This window comes from Gorilla gorilla, chromosome 7, assembly GCF_029281585.2.
Source record: "Gorilla gorilla gorilla isolate KB3781 chromosome 7, NHGRI_mGorGor1-v2.1_pri, whole genome shotgun sequence".
In the NCBI taxonomy this organism is placed as follows: domain Eukaryota; kingdom Metazoa; phylum Chordata; class Mammalia; order Primates; family Hominidae; genus Gorilla; species Gorilla gorilla.
In genome coordinates, this window is record NC_073231.2 from 144,424,244 (window position 1) to 144,440,517 (window position 16,274).

The 16,274-nt window shown below is 47.5% G+C and overlaps 1 protein-coding gene across 1 annotated transcript in view; it reads right to left on the reverse strand.

Moving 5' to 3' along the window:
* COL22A1 (collagen type XXII alpha 1 chain) overlaps window positions 1-16,274 on the reverse strand; it is a 325,869-nt gene that overhangs the window by 16,477 nt on the left and 293,118 nt on the right. Inside the window, exons 52-57 of the mRNA XM_055348666.2 lie at window positions 14,673-14,726; window positions 12,135-12,179; window positions 11,242-11,295; window positions 9,095-9,148; window positions 3,159-3,212; window positions 1,600-1,671 (exon numbers count right to left, since the gene is read on the reverse strand). Of these exons, the coding sequence (XP_055204641.2) occupies window positions 1,600-1,671; window positions 3,159-3,212; window positions 9,095-9,148; window positions 11,242-11,295; window positions 12,135-12,179; window positions 14,673-14,726 (333 nt within the window). The remainder of the gene's footprint in view (window positions 1-1,599; window positions 1,672-3,158; window positions 3,213-9,094; window positions 9,149-11,241; window positions 11,296-12,134; window positions 12,180-14,672; window positions 14,727-16,274) is intronic.

The window sequence follows — 16,274 nt, forward strand, 5'->3', positions numbered from 1 at the left end:
AGAATATCAGTGGCTCTGCAGCATCAACCCAATGTCAGTACTAAGACTGTCTTTAAAACTGACATTTCCACTCAAGTCATGTTCCAGCAAAGACAACAATTGATGGTCTACCTGGCCAAGGACATCCCAGACAGGCTCTCTGGCCAGCCTGTGCAGGGGAAAGCAAAAAAAATCACCCCAGGTTAGGAAGAAGAGCCACGGGTTAAGAGCTCCTTGTCAATGGGATGGATATGACTCCACCAAGAGGGCCTCCAGGATATCAATTTTACAAATAGTCCTGTTGTGGTCAGGAGGCCTCTCTGAGAAGTAGGCTCATAATGTGTGAAACAAGAAACCAATAAGACACTGGGCTCCAGGTTCAATTCTTGGCTCCTCCACTGTTTAGCTCTGTGACCTTAAACAACCTCCCTATAACTTCCATAAGCTCTCTGTGCCTCAGTGTCTTCATCTGTAAAATGAGAACAGTGGTTGTACCTGCCTCAAGGATTACTGTGAGGTGTCAATGTGCTAGTTCTCCTAAAGCACACTGGCCAGTGGCAGGCATGTAGTGAAGGCTGGACAAGCACCCCACTCTTATCATGACTCAGGAGCAATTGCTGCAGTGCATCCACAGGAGTGGGTGCCTGGCTGCTCAGTAGCAGCAGATTATTAACAAGGGGATGGAGAAGGAGACTTGGCCTTTAGCAAGGGAGTGAATAAGCCCATGTAAAAATCAGTGAATGGGACCATGCAAAGCCTGGGCAGCATGGTAGAAAAGGGTAAGAGGGGTTACCACCTCCAACAGGCTGGGCTTGGCTGGCAGTGGGGCATGCGGAGGGGTCAGAATTAAGTTGGAAGGGATGGACAAGAACATGGGTAAGCTCTCTACTCTGGTATGTTACATGCAAGCCTCATTCATCAGGTCAGCAGTCCAAGGAGTGGACTGCAATATGCAGATGACACCAGAGGGCTCCACTTGGAAATGTTTGAATCCCTCAGCATCCCCCCGTCCAGAAACTTGGCAAAGATTACCTTACAGCTTCCCCCTGCCTTAAGCTATCAAGTCAGGAGACCTTGACTCAAGGACAAGCTGGAGTGCAAACCTACCACATGGCTTTGAGTAAATCACTTACATGTTCTGACCCTACGGTTCAAACTTGCTCACCTTTACAATTATTTCCAGGGGTCCTTCAAGTTCTAGGATCATGATCAACACCATTGTCCCACCACATGCATCATTACAATGGTTTGTATTTATTGAGCACCTGCAGTGGGTCAGGAACCATTGCTGATCCCTTTATATGAATGATTTCATTTAATCCTCAGAAGTAGATGCTGTCTTTATCCTCGTTTGCATAATGAGACAGCTAAAGCATAAGAGGTTATGACACTTTCCTAAGATCTCATGATTAAGGAGTGATGGCACTGAGATTGCCATGCAGGTGTGACCTCTGGGCACTCCGCTGTCTCTTAAACCATGATGCAACTTTGACCCCACACAGGTCATCATGGTCTGAGCAGACAGAACTGAGGACACAGGAGGTGGCAGGGAAGGTACTGCATGTGAACATCACAACCTGAAGCCAGGTATCTTGGGCCCCACTGGGGTTCTCTGCTTACCGGAGGCCCACGGGGACCCAGGAAGCCAGGAAGTCCTGGGCTGCCATTTTCCCCTTTGCTTCCTTTCTGGCCCTGCAAAGAGAAAACTGAGAATTAATTCCTCAAGGTCATGTACCAACTCAAGCAGATTCGGAAACCTTGTGACCACTCTGAAATCAAAAGGCCTGAGACATCCACACAACACACAAATCCTCCCATGATGGAGGGGCATGGGTTAGGAAAAGACACGGGGTCTTGGGACTCCTGGTAGTGCTGTCACAGCCAGGGGAAGAAGATGACAAGTCTCCCTGTAAACAGCCAAGGGTCTTTCCATTTGAAGCAACCAAAACAAACTGAGACAGATATTTAACAAAGACCCTGAGATGTGTGGAGCTCTCCAAGGAGTGCTCTAGTGAGATGGCATACCACTGCCCATGAGGTGGCCAAAGCTCACTTGGTAGAATCACATTTTGGGAAAGGACTTTGGGAATTTTTCAACTTCAACTTTTCTGGGGAGCCATCATGCATGGGTCAGTACTTCCAGGATCAACTCTGCACTAGGGGAGGTGATGGGTCCAGCCTCATGACCCAACCCCACCTCCTCTGTTCTGTCTCACAAGCAGCAACAGGTCCCATACCATAGCCCCTGAGGGAGGTCATTATGTTTGCTAGGAAGTTGGATTCCTTTTGCATAGCTGTCCCTAGTCCAACAAGAGGAGGGTCTCTGCTAGGGTGATCAGATGCTGAGTTTGCCTGGAACCAGTAGGTTTCCCAGGATGCAGGATTTTCCAACTGGCAAAGTTCCTCACAAACTGAGATGAGCTGGTCACCGCAGTATCCGAAGTACCAAGTCCTGGTCAGCCCATTGCCCGGTACAATTGACAGTTGACTCACACCTCGCAGGTGGCCTTCTGAGTCAGGCAGCCAATTTTAGCAAGTAAAAATACAAGAAGACTAGATTGGAAGGAGACTAGTGGCCAGAGCTTTTCTCATCCAACCCTAGAACCCATTAAAGAACCATCTTCCCCACCATGTCTCCCCACCTACCAGGACTGAATCCCAAATCCTGTATTTGATATCTAGCTGACCAGAACTCTGCTGATTGGCATGCACCCTCTCTCTACTACCTGCCCATTGAGCTCGCTCTGCTACCTACCTGTTGATCCTTTTTGTCTCCCACCCCCGTCCCTACCTCCATTCCCATGCTGCACACTTTGTCATTTGAGGTGGTAAGGGTTGCTCAGTCTGACCTCATCCTCCCATCCTCTGGAAACATCAAACTTCTACCCTACAACCTTGCTAAACATTTTTTTAAAAAATGTTTGTTTTGGGTGCCTATGGATGTAGACCATAGATGCCTATGGTTATAGCCAACAAAGAGCCAATCGCATGATATATACTTTAAACCTTAAAAAAAATGGCCCTATGGAGCCTCTTACCTCCAACCTATTTCTACCACTCAAACCCATATGTACCCACCAATGCTTCTAGGGACACTGGCTGGACAATCTGTAATGTGATCCACAAGCCCTTTCAAAGCTCACCCTGATGCTATCACATAGCAGCCAAAGAGAACTCACAGGGGTTCCTGAAGGGCCAGGCTCTCCTGGAGATCCCGGTGATCCATTCTTGCCCTGGTGGAAGAAACAGAGATAATCATCCTGCCAGGGCATCAAAGAGCAGGACGGTGGAACAAAGAGATAGACTGATGCACAGGACTTGGTTTTACACAGAATCTGTTACTCTAGCCAGTGTGGCTCTCAGTCAACCACTTCATTACTCAGAGGATGTTTCTCAACTTCTAAAAGGAACTTGTAATATTTAATTCATAATATTGTTGTGAAATCAAATGAGTCCGTGGGCATGAAAAAGTCTAGCCTGGTGAATGGTGCCCATAGCTGAGGCATAGTAAATAATTATGACCACATTCATTCATTCATCTATTCATCCATCCATTCAGTTGCTGTGCTGAAGAACAAACAAACCATCTAACACAACCCAGCTTACACATAATTGCTCACACTGCCACAGTGCTGGTCTCAGCTTAGGAAGCATGTCCATGCACTTATCTCCTTGTACTCCCCGACTAAGGAGATCATTATACTCTCATTTAAAATACGTAGATACTGAGGCACAGAGAAGAAAAATGGCTTGTGCAGAGTCATGCAGCTACAAAATGGAAGGTCCATTCACTCCAGATTCCAGGACTGAGGCTTCCAAGTCTAATTTTCTCTAACTTCACAGAGATATATTGTGCACATTCATAGTTTTGGTGAATACATTTAACAAACAGGATCCCAGTAGAGTAAAAACAAGAAAGCTCAAGAATGTTCTTGGCTACTCCCTTTCAGGATCAGACAAATTTCTATTAAGCCAAAAATTCACAGCTTCAATTCCCCAGGCTGTGTTCGTCTCTTCCTCTGCCCACCACACTCCCCCACTCAAGGCACATTCCCGTTGGCTGCTGTGTCTTTACCTGGCTCTCTTTCCCACCATGAGTAACCCAAAGGCAGAGTCTATGCCTTGTCGTTCTTTGTATTTCCAGCCTAGGAGGAGAGAGCCTCCTTGTGTGTCTCCAATGCAGTGCCAGACACACAGGAGGCTGGCTGCTAAATAATAAACCAAGGACATCCTAGAGAATCACTCTCCATTGATCCTTTAACCAAAAGGTGTGAATGCCCTCTAATCTGTGAAGCATGCATTCACAAATGTGTTGGATTCATGGAAGCATGTTCCACTATAATGTAGCTGATGCTGACCGGGCACATGACAGACTTCTTCTAAGAGCTGTGCATTTTGCATGCATTAACTCACTCATTGCTCACATCGGACACAAACATCATCACCCTTTTACAAATGGGGAAACTGAGGCTCAGAAATGCTAAGCCACCTGCCTGCGAGGCAAGGCGAGGAGCTGAGATCTGAACGTAGGCAGCACTGATTCCATCTCACACTGCTCTGCCCCTCCTTAAGGACATGCCTTATGGGTCAGCGATCATAAATACAGCTTCCACCTTGAGCCTTCAAAGCACATGCATGGCCATGGCCTCATGTCACTGGATCCTGCTGGGAATCCTGCAGCACAGACATCTTTCTCCCCATATCCCAGAATCCCCATCACAGACCTGCCAGGGATCGCTGAGCTAGTAAGGTCTAAAATCAGAGCAGCCAGCTGGATTTGTGGACCGCTTACCCATACTCGGCCCTTCCGCGAACGCTGCATAACGCTTCTCCCTGCACCTTCCTCCGCCCACCAACCCATCTGTGTCCCTCTAAAAATATGTACTTTGCCTTATCCCTATGGAAATTCTAGCCCTCCTCCTTCTTTCTCTAATCTTCCCTTCGCAGGGAGGATAAGGGCCAAGACATTGCAGAGAGGATAAGGGCCAAGACACAGTAGCATACGGTGCCAACACAGGCCATGTGCACAGAAGGCAGGGTGGTTCTGGGCGGCTGCCTGTGCTCTGTGCACTTGAGGCCTACTGGGGCTGGAACCTGGTTCCCTCCTGGGCTGCAGAGCCACTCCTGTGTCCTGCTGTCCCTCGCCAAGCCCCTTGGATCTCTGCTTCCCAGGAATGGAAACCACAGCTCCCCTTTTCAACCCTTTTGAGCTCCAAACTCCTATTCTAAGACCCCTCCTTCCAGGATGATCTTTGTGACAAGGACTTCTAGCACACACCAGCCAGTCTGGGTGTTTGAGCTGCAGGCTCTTGAATGAGAATGCTGGAGTCCAAATCCTGGCTGTGCCACTGACTTGCAGTGTGATCTTGGGCAAGTTATTAGACTTCTCTGTGCTTCCATTTCTCATCCATGAATGCGGACAGAAATCACACCTGTCTCACAGGGTTTGGGGAGAAAATGAATGAATCATGTAAATGCCTCATGCAGTCCCCAGCACTGAACTCCACTCCACTGGTGCTTGTTGGAAACTAGTGGCTGTGAGGTGGTTGCCATATGGCCTAGTCTTACCCCTGGGTGCCTATAGATTTTAGAGAAAGCAAAATGACAGTTTTCAGGCCACACATACATTCGCAATCATCACAACTATTGATGGAGGCACTCTATACATATTCAATGTCTAGTTCAAAGTTGTGTGACCTTGCCAGAATCCTTCTCCTCGCTCAGAAAAGCACAGAAATTTCAGTGGAGTAAAAATGAGGTTGTCAAAGAAAGAACTCAGAACTATTCTCTGTTTAAAAACAAAGCAGATATTTGGCAAACTTCAGCAGCTCATTTTTGGTATCAAATTCCTTATGATGTACCCGAGAATTGGTAGGAGCAAGCTAGAACCACACAGTGGCCTTTGGGGGTCTTGGGATTTCAGGGCCACGCCCCACCCAGCATGTGGTACGTGAAGCCCTTCACAATCTCACCAGGCCAGCTGCCGTCTTCCACCTCACACACCTGTTCTGAGTACTCTCTGCTCTCCAAATGCCACTTTCCAGCCAACCACGGTGGCTTACACCTATAATTTCAGCACTTTGGGAGGCTGAGATGGGAGGATGGCCTGAGCCCAGGAATCTGAGACCAACTTGGACAACATAGTGAGACCTCATATCTACAAACATTTTTTTTAAATTCGCTGGGCATGGTGGTATGCACTTGTGGTCCCAGCTACTTGGGAAGCTGAGACAGGAGAATGGCTTGAAACCAGGAGGTTGAGGCTGCAGTTAACCGTGATCGTGCCACTGAAGTCCAGCCTGGGCAACATAGTGAAAGCCTGTCTCAAAAAAAGAAGTCACTTCACTTTCCCTCTTCTGTGCCTTTGAATGTGTTTGCACTCATCAAGAATTTGATTGCTGCCCTATGCCAGGAGGCCAGGGAGAGAAGCAGAGCTAAGGCCCCTCTTGCCTCCAGGAATGGAGAAGACCTGGCTTGGGGCACATTCCAAGGGCTGGGCACTGTTCTCTCACTTCACTGGATTACCTTGCTGGATTCTTAAAGCCTCCTTGTTCGGTCCAGATTGCCTCCATTTTACAGATGAGAAAACTGAGTCCTGAGAGAAGTGCAGAAACTCACCTAGTTCATGTGATGAATACTGGAGAGGAGGAAATCAAGCCCAGATGGCTGAACTCCAGAATTGGATGCAAAAGCCCAGTGAGGGAGCTGGGGGGGACCCAGTCAGAACCACCCCACTCCTGGGGGGCTCTGGAGCAGGGTTTCTCAAATTTTTGTCCTTATCACTCCCTCCCCAGTTGCCTTTTCACACATTTTTTCCTAATCTCTCCATATGAAGTTTTAATATCACAGCTAAGCTACACATCTGTTTATGTACTGTATCCATATCTGCATTTGACACACACTCTTTGACACCTCAAGAATCAGTGTTTTCCCCGTGGGGTTGATATCACCCCACTGAGAGCTCACACCCAGGGAGCCTGGGCTTCAGCTCATTTGAGTCATTGTGGCCCCATCAGGGGAGACTGTGACTCTACCTGCTAAGTTCTGAAAAGAAGGGACATCCAACCTCATAGGACCTGCCACACACCCCCTCTCTAGGATCTCAAAGACAAAGCCCATGCTTGTCCACAGTAGGGTGGAGAATACAGGATTTGGCATCAGAAAGTCTTGGTCTTAAACCAACCTAAAGCTCTCACAAGCTGCATGACCTAGACTTGGGAAGCCAATATTCATTCACTTGTTTATTCCATTACTCATTCAAAAAACACGCAACATACAAGCTTTACAAAATAAGCCAGTTGCGAAAGATAAAGTGTTGGGTACAAAATGTGTCTTCTATACGCTCGTAGGCATATTGAAAATATTTTAAAAGATACACAAAATGCTTCTAACAGTGGCTTCCTTTGGAGGGTGGGATTGGGTGGGGGTGAAAAGGGAATTTTCTTGTTACTTTGTAACATTCAATTCTGTCTGATTGCCTCTACAATGAGCATGAATTATATTGATAATAATATATAGAGAGACACAGATATCAAAGCTGCCTTTCTGTGATGGCCCCTGGGCTTAAATGGGATAATTTATGCTTTTCTCTTTGCACAGCGCTAGGCACCTAAATATCTGTTTTGGACCTTCTCCATCCTCTCAGGCTGCTCTTAGATAAGAGAAGGATTTGCCTCTGTGCACAAACAGGCAGATATAACAACCAGATATGTATCAATCATATGGAATGCTATGGGGTTCAATTGTGTCCCCCCCAAATTTTTAAGTCCTACCATTCAGTTCCTCTGAATGTGACCGAATTGGGAAATTGGATCATTGTAAAGGTAATTAGTTAAAACAAGTTCACATTGAATAGGGTGGGCCCCTTACCCAACAAGGACTGGTTTCCTTATAAAAAGGGGAACTTTGGGCCAGGCACAGTGGCTCATGCCTGTAATCCTAGCACTTTGGGAGGACAAGTGGGGCAGATCACTTGATGTCAGGAGTTCGAAACCAGCCTGGCCAATGTGGCAAAACCCCATCTCTACTAAAAATAAAAAAATAAAAAAATAATTAGCAGCGTGGTGGCACGCACCTGTAATCCCAGCTACTCGGGAGGCTGAGGTAGAGAATCGCTTGAGCCCAGGAGGCAGAGGTTGCAATGAGCCAAGATCACGCCATTGCACTCCAGCCTGGGTGACATAGCAGGACTCCATCTCAAAAAAAAAAAAAAAGCAGGGGGCTGGGCACGGTGGCTCATGCCTGTAATCCCAATACTTTGGGAGGGCGAGGCGGGGGCGGATCATGAGGCCAGGATATAGAGACCATCCTGGCTAACACAGTGAAACCCCGTCTCTACTAAAAATATAAAAATTTAGCCGGGCGTGGTGGTGGGCACCTGTAGTCCCAGCTACTCGGGAGGCTGAGGCAGGAGAATGGCATGAACCTGGGAGGTGGAGCTTGCAGTGAGCGGAGATCGCGCCACTGCACTGCAGCCTGGGTGACAGAGCGAGACTCCATTTCAAAAAAAAAAAGGAAGGGATGGGGGATTTTTGGGGAGAGACACAAGCAGGGAGAACACAATGTGAAGATGAAGACAAAGGCCAGGGTGGTGCCCCACAAGCCAAGGAATGCCCTCGAGAGCCAGCAAAGCCCCAGAAGCTGGGAGAGACACCTGGAATGATTCTCTCTCAGCCTCAGAAGGAACCAACCCTGTTGGTCTGAATGTCAGGCTTCTGGCCTCCAGAACCATGAGGCAACACATTTCTGCCACGTACCACATTCCATTCATGGTACTTGGTTACAGCAGCCTCGGGAAACTAACCTCTAGCAAGCACCAACCCCTGGTGCAGCCCAGAGCTAGAGCACAGCCTCGGGGCAAGGTCCTATAGAGCTCCAGCGGTGGCCGGTGGCACCTTTGTAATTTTTATATTGTGGGGGATGGTCCCAGAAAAGAATCTGAGTGTTGGGGGAGGTGACTAGGGGGACTCAGGGGGGCAGCTATTTACCAACTGCTAAAACATATTACAATTTTTTAACAATATATACGGTGGCACCAGAGCGAACTAACTAAATATCATTGTGGTGAAAGGTCCTGTAATAACATGAAGCATATTAGTCGCAAAGCAAAACTCACCGGTGGTCCCCTTGGTCCTTGGGGACCCTGTGGCCCAGTGGGTCCAGTGTCACCCTGGAACAAAGTGAGAGAGATGGTGTCATCATCAAGTCACTGTGTGAAGGTGATGGCGTCCCAATTTCAAATGTTAACCAAACCTCGGGAAGTTACCCAAAGGAACCAACAAATTGTCCAGCATGTTTCATCATCAGTTGTCCATTATTCCAAATATGGACAAACTCCCTTCCTGTGGGTGAGTAAATGCACGCAGGCCCGCATTTGTGCATCCATTTACTCAGTTACTTCTTAGACATCCTCCACCTGGTCCCTCAGGGGTTTCAGGTGGCTCCACCTTGAACTAAGATAAGCAATCAGAGGAGAGAATCTCTCTTGAAATTCTTTTCCTGATTCGCTAGACGGTGACCTGGAACCATTCGCGTCTGAGTCACCAGGGTGAAAAACCCATGCCACCCAGGTGCATAGCACCTTCCAGCTTGCTAAGCAGTGTGATTCACCACCACCTTGCAGAGTCTTCCAAGCGGCCCTGTGACGGGGCATAATCCTAACCCTGTGATGGATAAAAAATCAGAAACTTGGACATGCTTCTACACAAAGTAGACTGAAAAACACTCTAGAAAATGGATTTTTAAAATAAAAGTCAAATGGCTAAGATGGAGGGAAGGAAGCACAGCCCATCACCTGGCATCCCAGGGTCCCATCCCAGCTCTACCCCGATGTACTGGGCGAGCTGACCTCAGTCACATTCCTGCCTGGGTAGCACCCTGCATCACCTTTTCTACAAACTGAAGTGCAGGGGAAGGGGATGGACTGTATCACGATTCTCAAGCTGCCCTTCAGCTTCTGAGAAGCCCCCTTTTGGGTGGGGTTGGGGTGGGCTCTACTTTTAGGTGTATGCACAGGGCTCCACACACTGATCTTATAAGACAGATTCCACAGCTAAGAAAGCACATGTGAACTAGATCAGATTTCTCCTGAGTATCCTTTCCAGCTCCATCATCCCTGGGAGCAGATCAGCCACAGGGGCCACGTGCTCCGGTGTGTCAAGAGCCATTGGGGAAGAGTCCACTTCATCAATTTAAAGGCAGGCCCTGAAGGACTCACATGGTGGGCATGAGACAACTTTGTACCTCAGTACCTGGTGCCTCTGCATCTGACCAATCGGCCGGTTCCATGATGCCACTCTGCATCTCACATGTCCAGCCACCCTGCAGGACACCACATGCAAAGGGCTGGTCCCTGGGGGATGTGGAGCTGGTGGATTCTGGGCTCCAGGCAAGCTATTCCTGTCTCTGACTCTCTGGGTGACCATAAGTCAGTCCCTTTATCTCTCTGGATCTCAAATTTTTCATTTGTACACCTGGGGTCAAAATTTCCCTTGTTCTGGCCCGGCACAGTGGCTCACGCCTATAGTCCTAACACTTTGGGAGACCGAGGCAGGTGGATCACCTGAGGTCAGCAGTTCGAGACCAGCCTGACCAACAAGGTGAAACTCTGTCTCAACTAAAAATACAAAAATTAGCTGGGCGTGGTGGCAGGTGCCTCTAGTCCCAGTTACTCGGGAGGCTGAGACAGGAGAATTGTTTGAACCCTGAAGGCGGAGGTTACAGTGAGATGAGATCACGCCAATGCACTTCAGCCTGGGCGACGGAGTGAGACTCCATCTCAAAAAAAAAAAAAAAAAAAAAAAAAAAAAGATTTTTTTTTCCTTGTTCTGCCGAGATCCCAACACCAAATAAAAGGGAGAGCCATTCAAGTGGTGTACAATTAACACAGCACACGGTGGTGGCGGTGAGGGGTGTGTGGTTTCTTTGAGCACTGCAGAGCCCAAGAGAAGGAGAAATAATCTGCGAGAAACTCTGAAATGCCTCTCAAGTCCATTCAAGGCTGGATCCAACAGGCCTATCATTTGTACCAACGGACAAATCATGACTGATCCAGAAAAGCTTCCTTATCAACCATAAAGCCCAGGGACCCACCCACTAGGTTGGAGGCACCAATCTCATCCTTGCCAACCAATCCTGTGATGTCATCTGTGTGCCTCTTGGCAGTGCTGCCACCAGCCATTGTGGGGCAGTTTCTGGGTGTCACTTCCTTGATACACCCACCCCCAGCCCCAGCCCAGCCAGGTCCCACAGGACCCCACTTACATCTTTTCCTGGTAACCCTTCCTGACCAGGAGGCCCCATGGCACCAGGCTCTCCCTAGGAACAAAAAGGCCTGCTATTAGGGAAGGAGATGCTTCAGCCACTGGCTGTCTCAACCACAGGGGCACCTGAGGAGCTGGGAGAGGTGGAGAGGCCCAGGGGCCCTGTCAACTTCCGTATGCAGAGCCCCGGCCCTGAGTTGAGGTCTGTGGCACACCCAAGGACAGCTGTGAGCGCCTGGAGCCATGCTGTGCCTCTCTGTGCAGCTCAAGCAGGGAAGAACAGCAGCTGAAGGCTCTGGCATCTACACTTGGAATGCTGCCTCCTTATCTGCTCATCCACTTGACCCTCTCTACACCTGTGCTTGCTCCTTGGTATCTAGATCATGCAAGGGATCTAACCAGCTGACCCATAATGTCACTTCCATTCTGGGCATTCAGAGGAGGCAGAGGAGTTAAAGGATAAGAAAATAGTCTCTGGAGTCTTCCCATCTGGGGTAAAAGTGATGCTTTCCATTTATAAGCTCTAGGACCTTGGGAAATCACCCATGTCCTCTGGGCCTCAGTTTCCTCTTCTGCAAAAAGAACCTAATAGCAACAACCACCTCACAAGGCTCAGGGCTGACGTGCGTGACACACCTGAGTCCAGACTTATTCGGCCAAACTGGTTGGCCATGATATTGTCTGGCCCCCAGAAAAACCACCTGAGGGAATTAGGCCAAGAGGTGAGCTTGGTGCTTCGAAGGTGTCCCTGTGCTGGCTTGCTCCATGCTGGTGTGCTCCATGTCCTCTCTTGGGTAAGGCACTGCCACGGCCTGCAGGCTGCAAGTATCTTCTGTCTGGGAAGTGTAAGCTCTGCCCACCTGGGGGGACCTCCAAAGGGAGGCGTCCACTTACCCGGGGACCGGGTGCACCAGAATCGCCTGTGTGTCCCTTGAAGCCCTAGAAGAAAGAGAATGGAGTTATTCCATGATAGAGCAGGCTCTTGGGGCAGCAGTGGGCAGGCATACCTCCCTGCCTGCTTTGACCCATGTTGCCCCCGCTCATTCTTTACCATTTGCAGGATACTGAGCCCTACTTGGTGCCACGCTCGGTGCCAGGGGTTTGACAACTGGATACCAAGAGCCCTTCCTCCCAGCCCCCTCTATGCTGTGGGCAGGGCTGCCAGGGCTCATCCCACAAATGCCTCAGAGTGTTGGGGCATTGCCCTACTGGTTCAGGTGTCTCCTGCTCTCCTTGTTCCTCCTGATTGTTCCAGGCTTACAGCATATAACTTGGCCCGCCCCTCTCTGCACGGCTCCTGAGTCAGGTGATTCCCTTGTAGGGAACATCACCTTCACCCAGAGTTAGGTCCTGCGGCCCCTTCCTTGTTCCTGTGGCCATTGCTGGTCCTACCAACACCCCTGAGTAGGTTCAGCTCTGGGAGCTACATCCCGGGCCATAGTGCTGGGGTCTCCTTGTCCAGAGTTGCAACTTGGAGGCATATTACCTGAAGCACCACTACAGAGTTTCAGGCCCTGTGAGTGAAGATTAAACCATTAGCAGAGCTGAGGCCATCATTTCTAATCTCCAGGCCAATCTGTGTGAAAATCTGCACTTAGTGGATGTAAAGCTAAAGCTCAAGGATAACAAAAATGCCCGCCTGGCATAGCTTTGCAGTATTAATCTATGGAAAGGATTGCCATATGCTCTTAAGTTTCATGCAACTGGGCTGACTGTGAGTTAGGTCTGGGTTGGGACCATGGCTCCCATTTTGCAGCTGTGGGATCTTGGGGGCTCTACTTCTCTTCTCTGGGACTCAGTTTCCACATCTGTAAAATTAGGCTAGAACCTACTTCTGCAGAGTTGCTGTCAGGACTGAATAAGACTGAATAAGGACTGCACAGTGCTCTCCAGTTATTCAAAACAGTCCAGCTACATTTCCCTGGAAAGGGCTAGGGATTTCTTGGGGCTCGGCATCTTCCTCAAGGACCCCAGAATTCCAAATTCAGCCAGCCCAGAGGAAGAGACTCTGGTGTGCTCTCCTCCCATCTAATCATGACAAAAGCACCAACTGAGAGAGTGCCTGTCAGGCACTCTGCTGGGAACGTTACATGTCCTACCTTCTCCTTTAGTACTTATGACCACTGCAAGAATGGGAGCTATTATGACTGCCATTTCATAGAAGAAGAAACAGGGGTTCAGAAAGGTCCTCATTGCAACCAAGGTCACAAAGTCAATAAATGCCAAAAAGTAAAGGCTGAATCCAGGTCTTTCTATCTGAAAACCCACTCCATTCTACAAAGCTTTGTCCTGACTTATTCTATGTCATCCAGAGGAGCTTGGTCTTCTTTTCCCTGCCTGGCTTTCTAACCTCAGCTCTTTCCTTACAATTCCCAGTTGACAGATGGGTCTTGCCCCCAGTACAGGCTCCATGGGTTTCGTGACTGAAATGTAGCCCCTGTCACTCCAATAAGCCAAGAACCACCTTTAATAAATTGATCACTAGCTCAGTGTTGCAATCCCCATAAAAGGTCATATTCCTCATTCTTGCATGTTTTCTGGTGCAATCATGTGAAAAACAAGGGGATTTAGGAGAACAGAAAATTTATTTTTGTATTTTATTTCCTTCTTATTGAATACTAGCCAGAAGGTTGATTTTTTAAAAGAAAAACATTAAGAAAATAGAGCTAGGATTTTGATCTGCTAGATAAAATCCAGATAATTTTAGGATAATCATTTAAAATCATATTTTTTTCTAAAAGCAATTTAAGAAATTGTGAAAACAATTTTGAAATTATGAAGAGGTGAAACATTTAGCATAAAACCCAATAACCCTAAAATACATAGAGTTCATTTTTGTAGGTAAACAGTATCTGTGTCTGTTTATATGTATAATAGCTAGATATAGATGTACATATATAGATGCTAGAATTCATATATAGAAAAAAGGACTAGAAAAAATACACTGAATATTAAAAACTTTACTTCTTTGTTATAGAATTAGAAGTAAATTAATTTTCTTCTCAATACCATTTTTTGTATTCTTTTTCTTATTATTACCATCATCATTATTATTAATACCATTAGGCAATGAGAATGGGTTACTTTTATAGTTGGGAAAAAAAACCTTAGCTATGGAAAGTGTTCAAAACTAAAATTAAGATTCATTTTTAGGTTCTATTATCCAGAGAAAACCCATTGAAATTATAATAAATCAGATGAGAACAAAGAAAACTTTGAGCAACAACAAGGTCATGGCTGCAATTGTGAAAATGAATTTCGCAGCTATGTAGTGTGGCAAAGCTGAATTGACTGCACAGAAGTACAGCCGTCTGGAGGAGGACTTCTAGGACCCCATGGTCGGGCAGTCTGGGCTAGCCTTGCCCACAGTGGTGAGAGCCATGTGGCTGATGGGCTTGGTTCTACCGTTCCCCACACACACTACACACTTACAGGTGGGCCTCGGGCACCCTCTGGTCCTGGTAGACCTGGCTCTCCTGCTTTGCCCTGAGAGTAAGGAAGAAAAGAAGAGTTTGAGGACAACATTGTAAGAATCTTCCTATTCCTGGCTCTCTGTGTTTCCTACCAATCTATTCCCACAAGCCAGTTTCTATCCACCCTGTCAGCCCTTTCCCCTGGTGTCTTGGTCCTTATTAATCTACACAAATCTCCACCATGTATTCAGGCCTATTATATTCCTGGTTTTCCTGGGATGGTGCTGGTTACACAGGTTGCATCTCCAAAATAATTATGCTTAGTACCCCCCTTTCACTATCGGAAGCATCTTGGTGTGGATGAAAAATTATATGGCCATCTTAGTTACAGACGACTTTATGCCCACTTGCAAAAACCATGTCAAGGCCGCTATTAACACTTGCACTTTACCGATGGTAACACTGAGGCTCAAAGTTATATTTTTATGAAGGTATTAAATAGCAAAGCCAGGCTGAATTCCAGCTGAGCGCCACACCTAAGCGGATGCTCTTTCCAGGTCAGCCGCAGTACCTACTGGCAGGGCGACCTGTGACGTACACAGCCTTTTCCTCACCCCATCATCTTAAAAGAGCTTGTCAGGACACTCTTACTATTTAAAATTCTTTACTGCCCACAGCTTGGCATTGCCCTGCACAGAACCAAACCAGGAACAGAAGACAATAAGAGGCTTGCCAACTCAGGTTCATATAAATTGAAGAATGAGGGGAGGAGGGGCAGAGGAAAGTCAATGAAAGGCTAAGTTTGATGGATGGGCAGAAGGGGCAGCATGCTGGGCCTGGAAGACATGCCTGTTCCCAAACCTTCTGTCCACCTCATGTTTACAAGTTTTAAACCTTGGAAATCACATGCAGCCCATTACTGGGGAGTGGGGAGAGAAAGGAACATCCTTGGATTTAGAAAAAAAAAAAAAAAAAAAACTACAGAAAGAAGGGTGGGGCCTAAAGCCCTGACTTCCAGGTTTGTCTGTTTCTTAGTTTAACTGTGTGATCTTAAAGTGTCATTTCCTTTCTCTGGATCTCTGGATCTGTAAATTTGGGACAGTCCTCCCTTGTAGGTCTTTGTGATAGAGGGTGTACATAGCCTGGCTCCTGCCTCAGAGTCAACTGTGATGGCCATCACTGGCCCAAGGCACCAGCAGAAAAATGGAACAACCAGCAGCTACTGAAGGTTTTCACTATGATGTCACTGATGCCTGACTCTTGTTAACCCTCAGGCAAAACACTGAGGCACATAGAGGTTCAGTCATCTGCTCAAGGTCACACAGCTGGGGTTCTAATCCAGGCATTTTGGTTCCAGAGTCTGCACTTCATCCTACAGTATAATTAATGCTTAAATATCTCTTAATAAAAATTAAGCAACAGGCAACTCAAAAGGCTCTCTATATATCCATCTGTGTATCCATCCATCCATCCATCCATCCATCCATCCATCCATCCATTCAACCATCCATCCATCCATCCATCCATCCATCTATCCATCCATCCATCCTATGTTCTACTTATCTGGCTGGTCTGTCTATCCATTTGTGCCCCTCCCATATACAAACTTTGAATGAGCAAG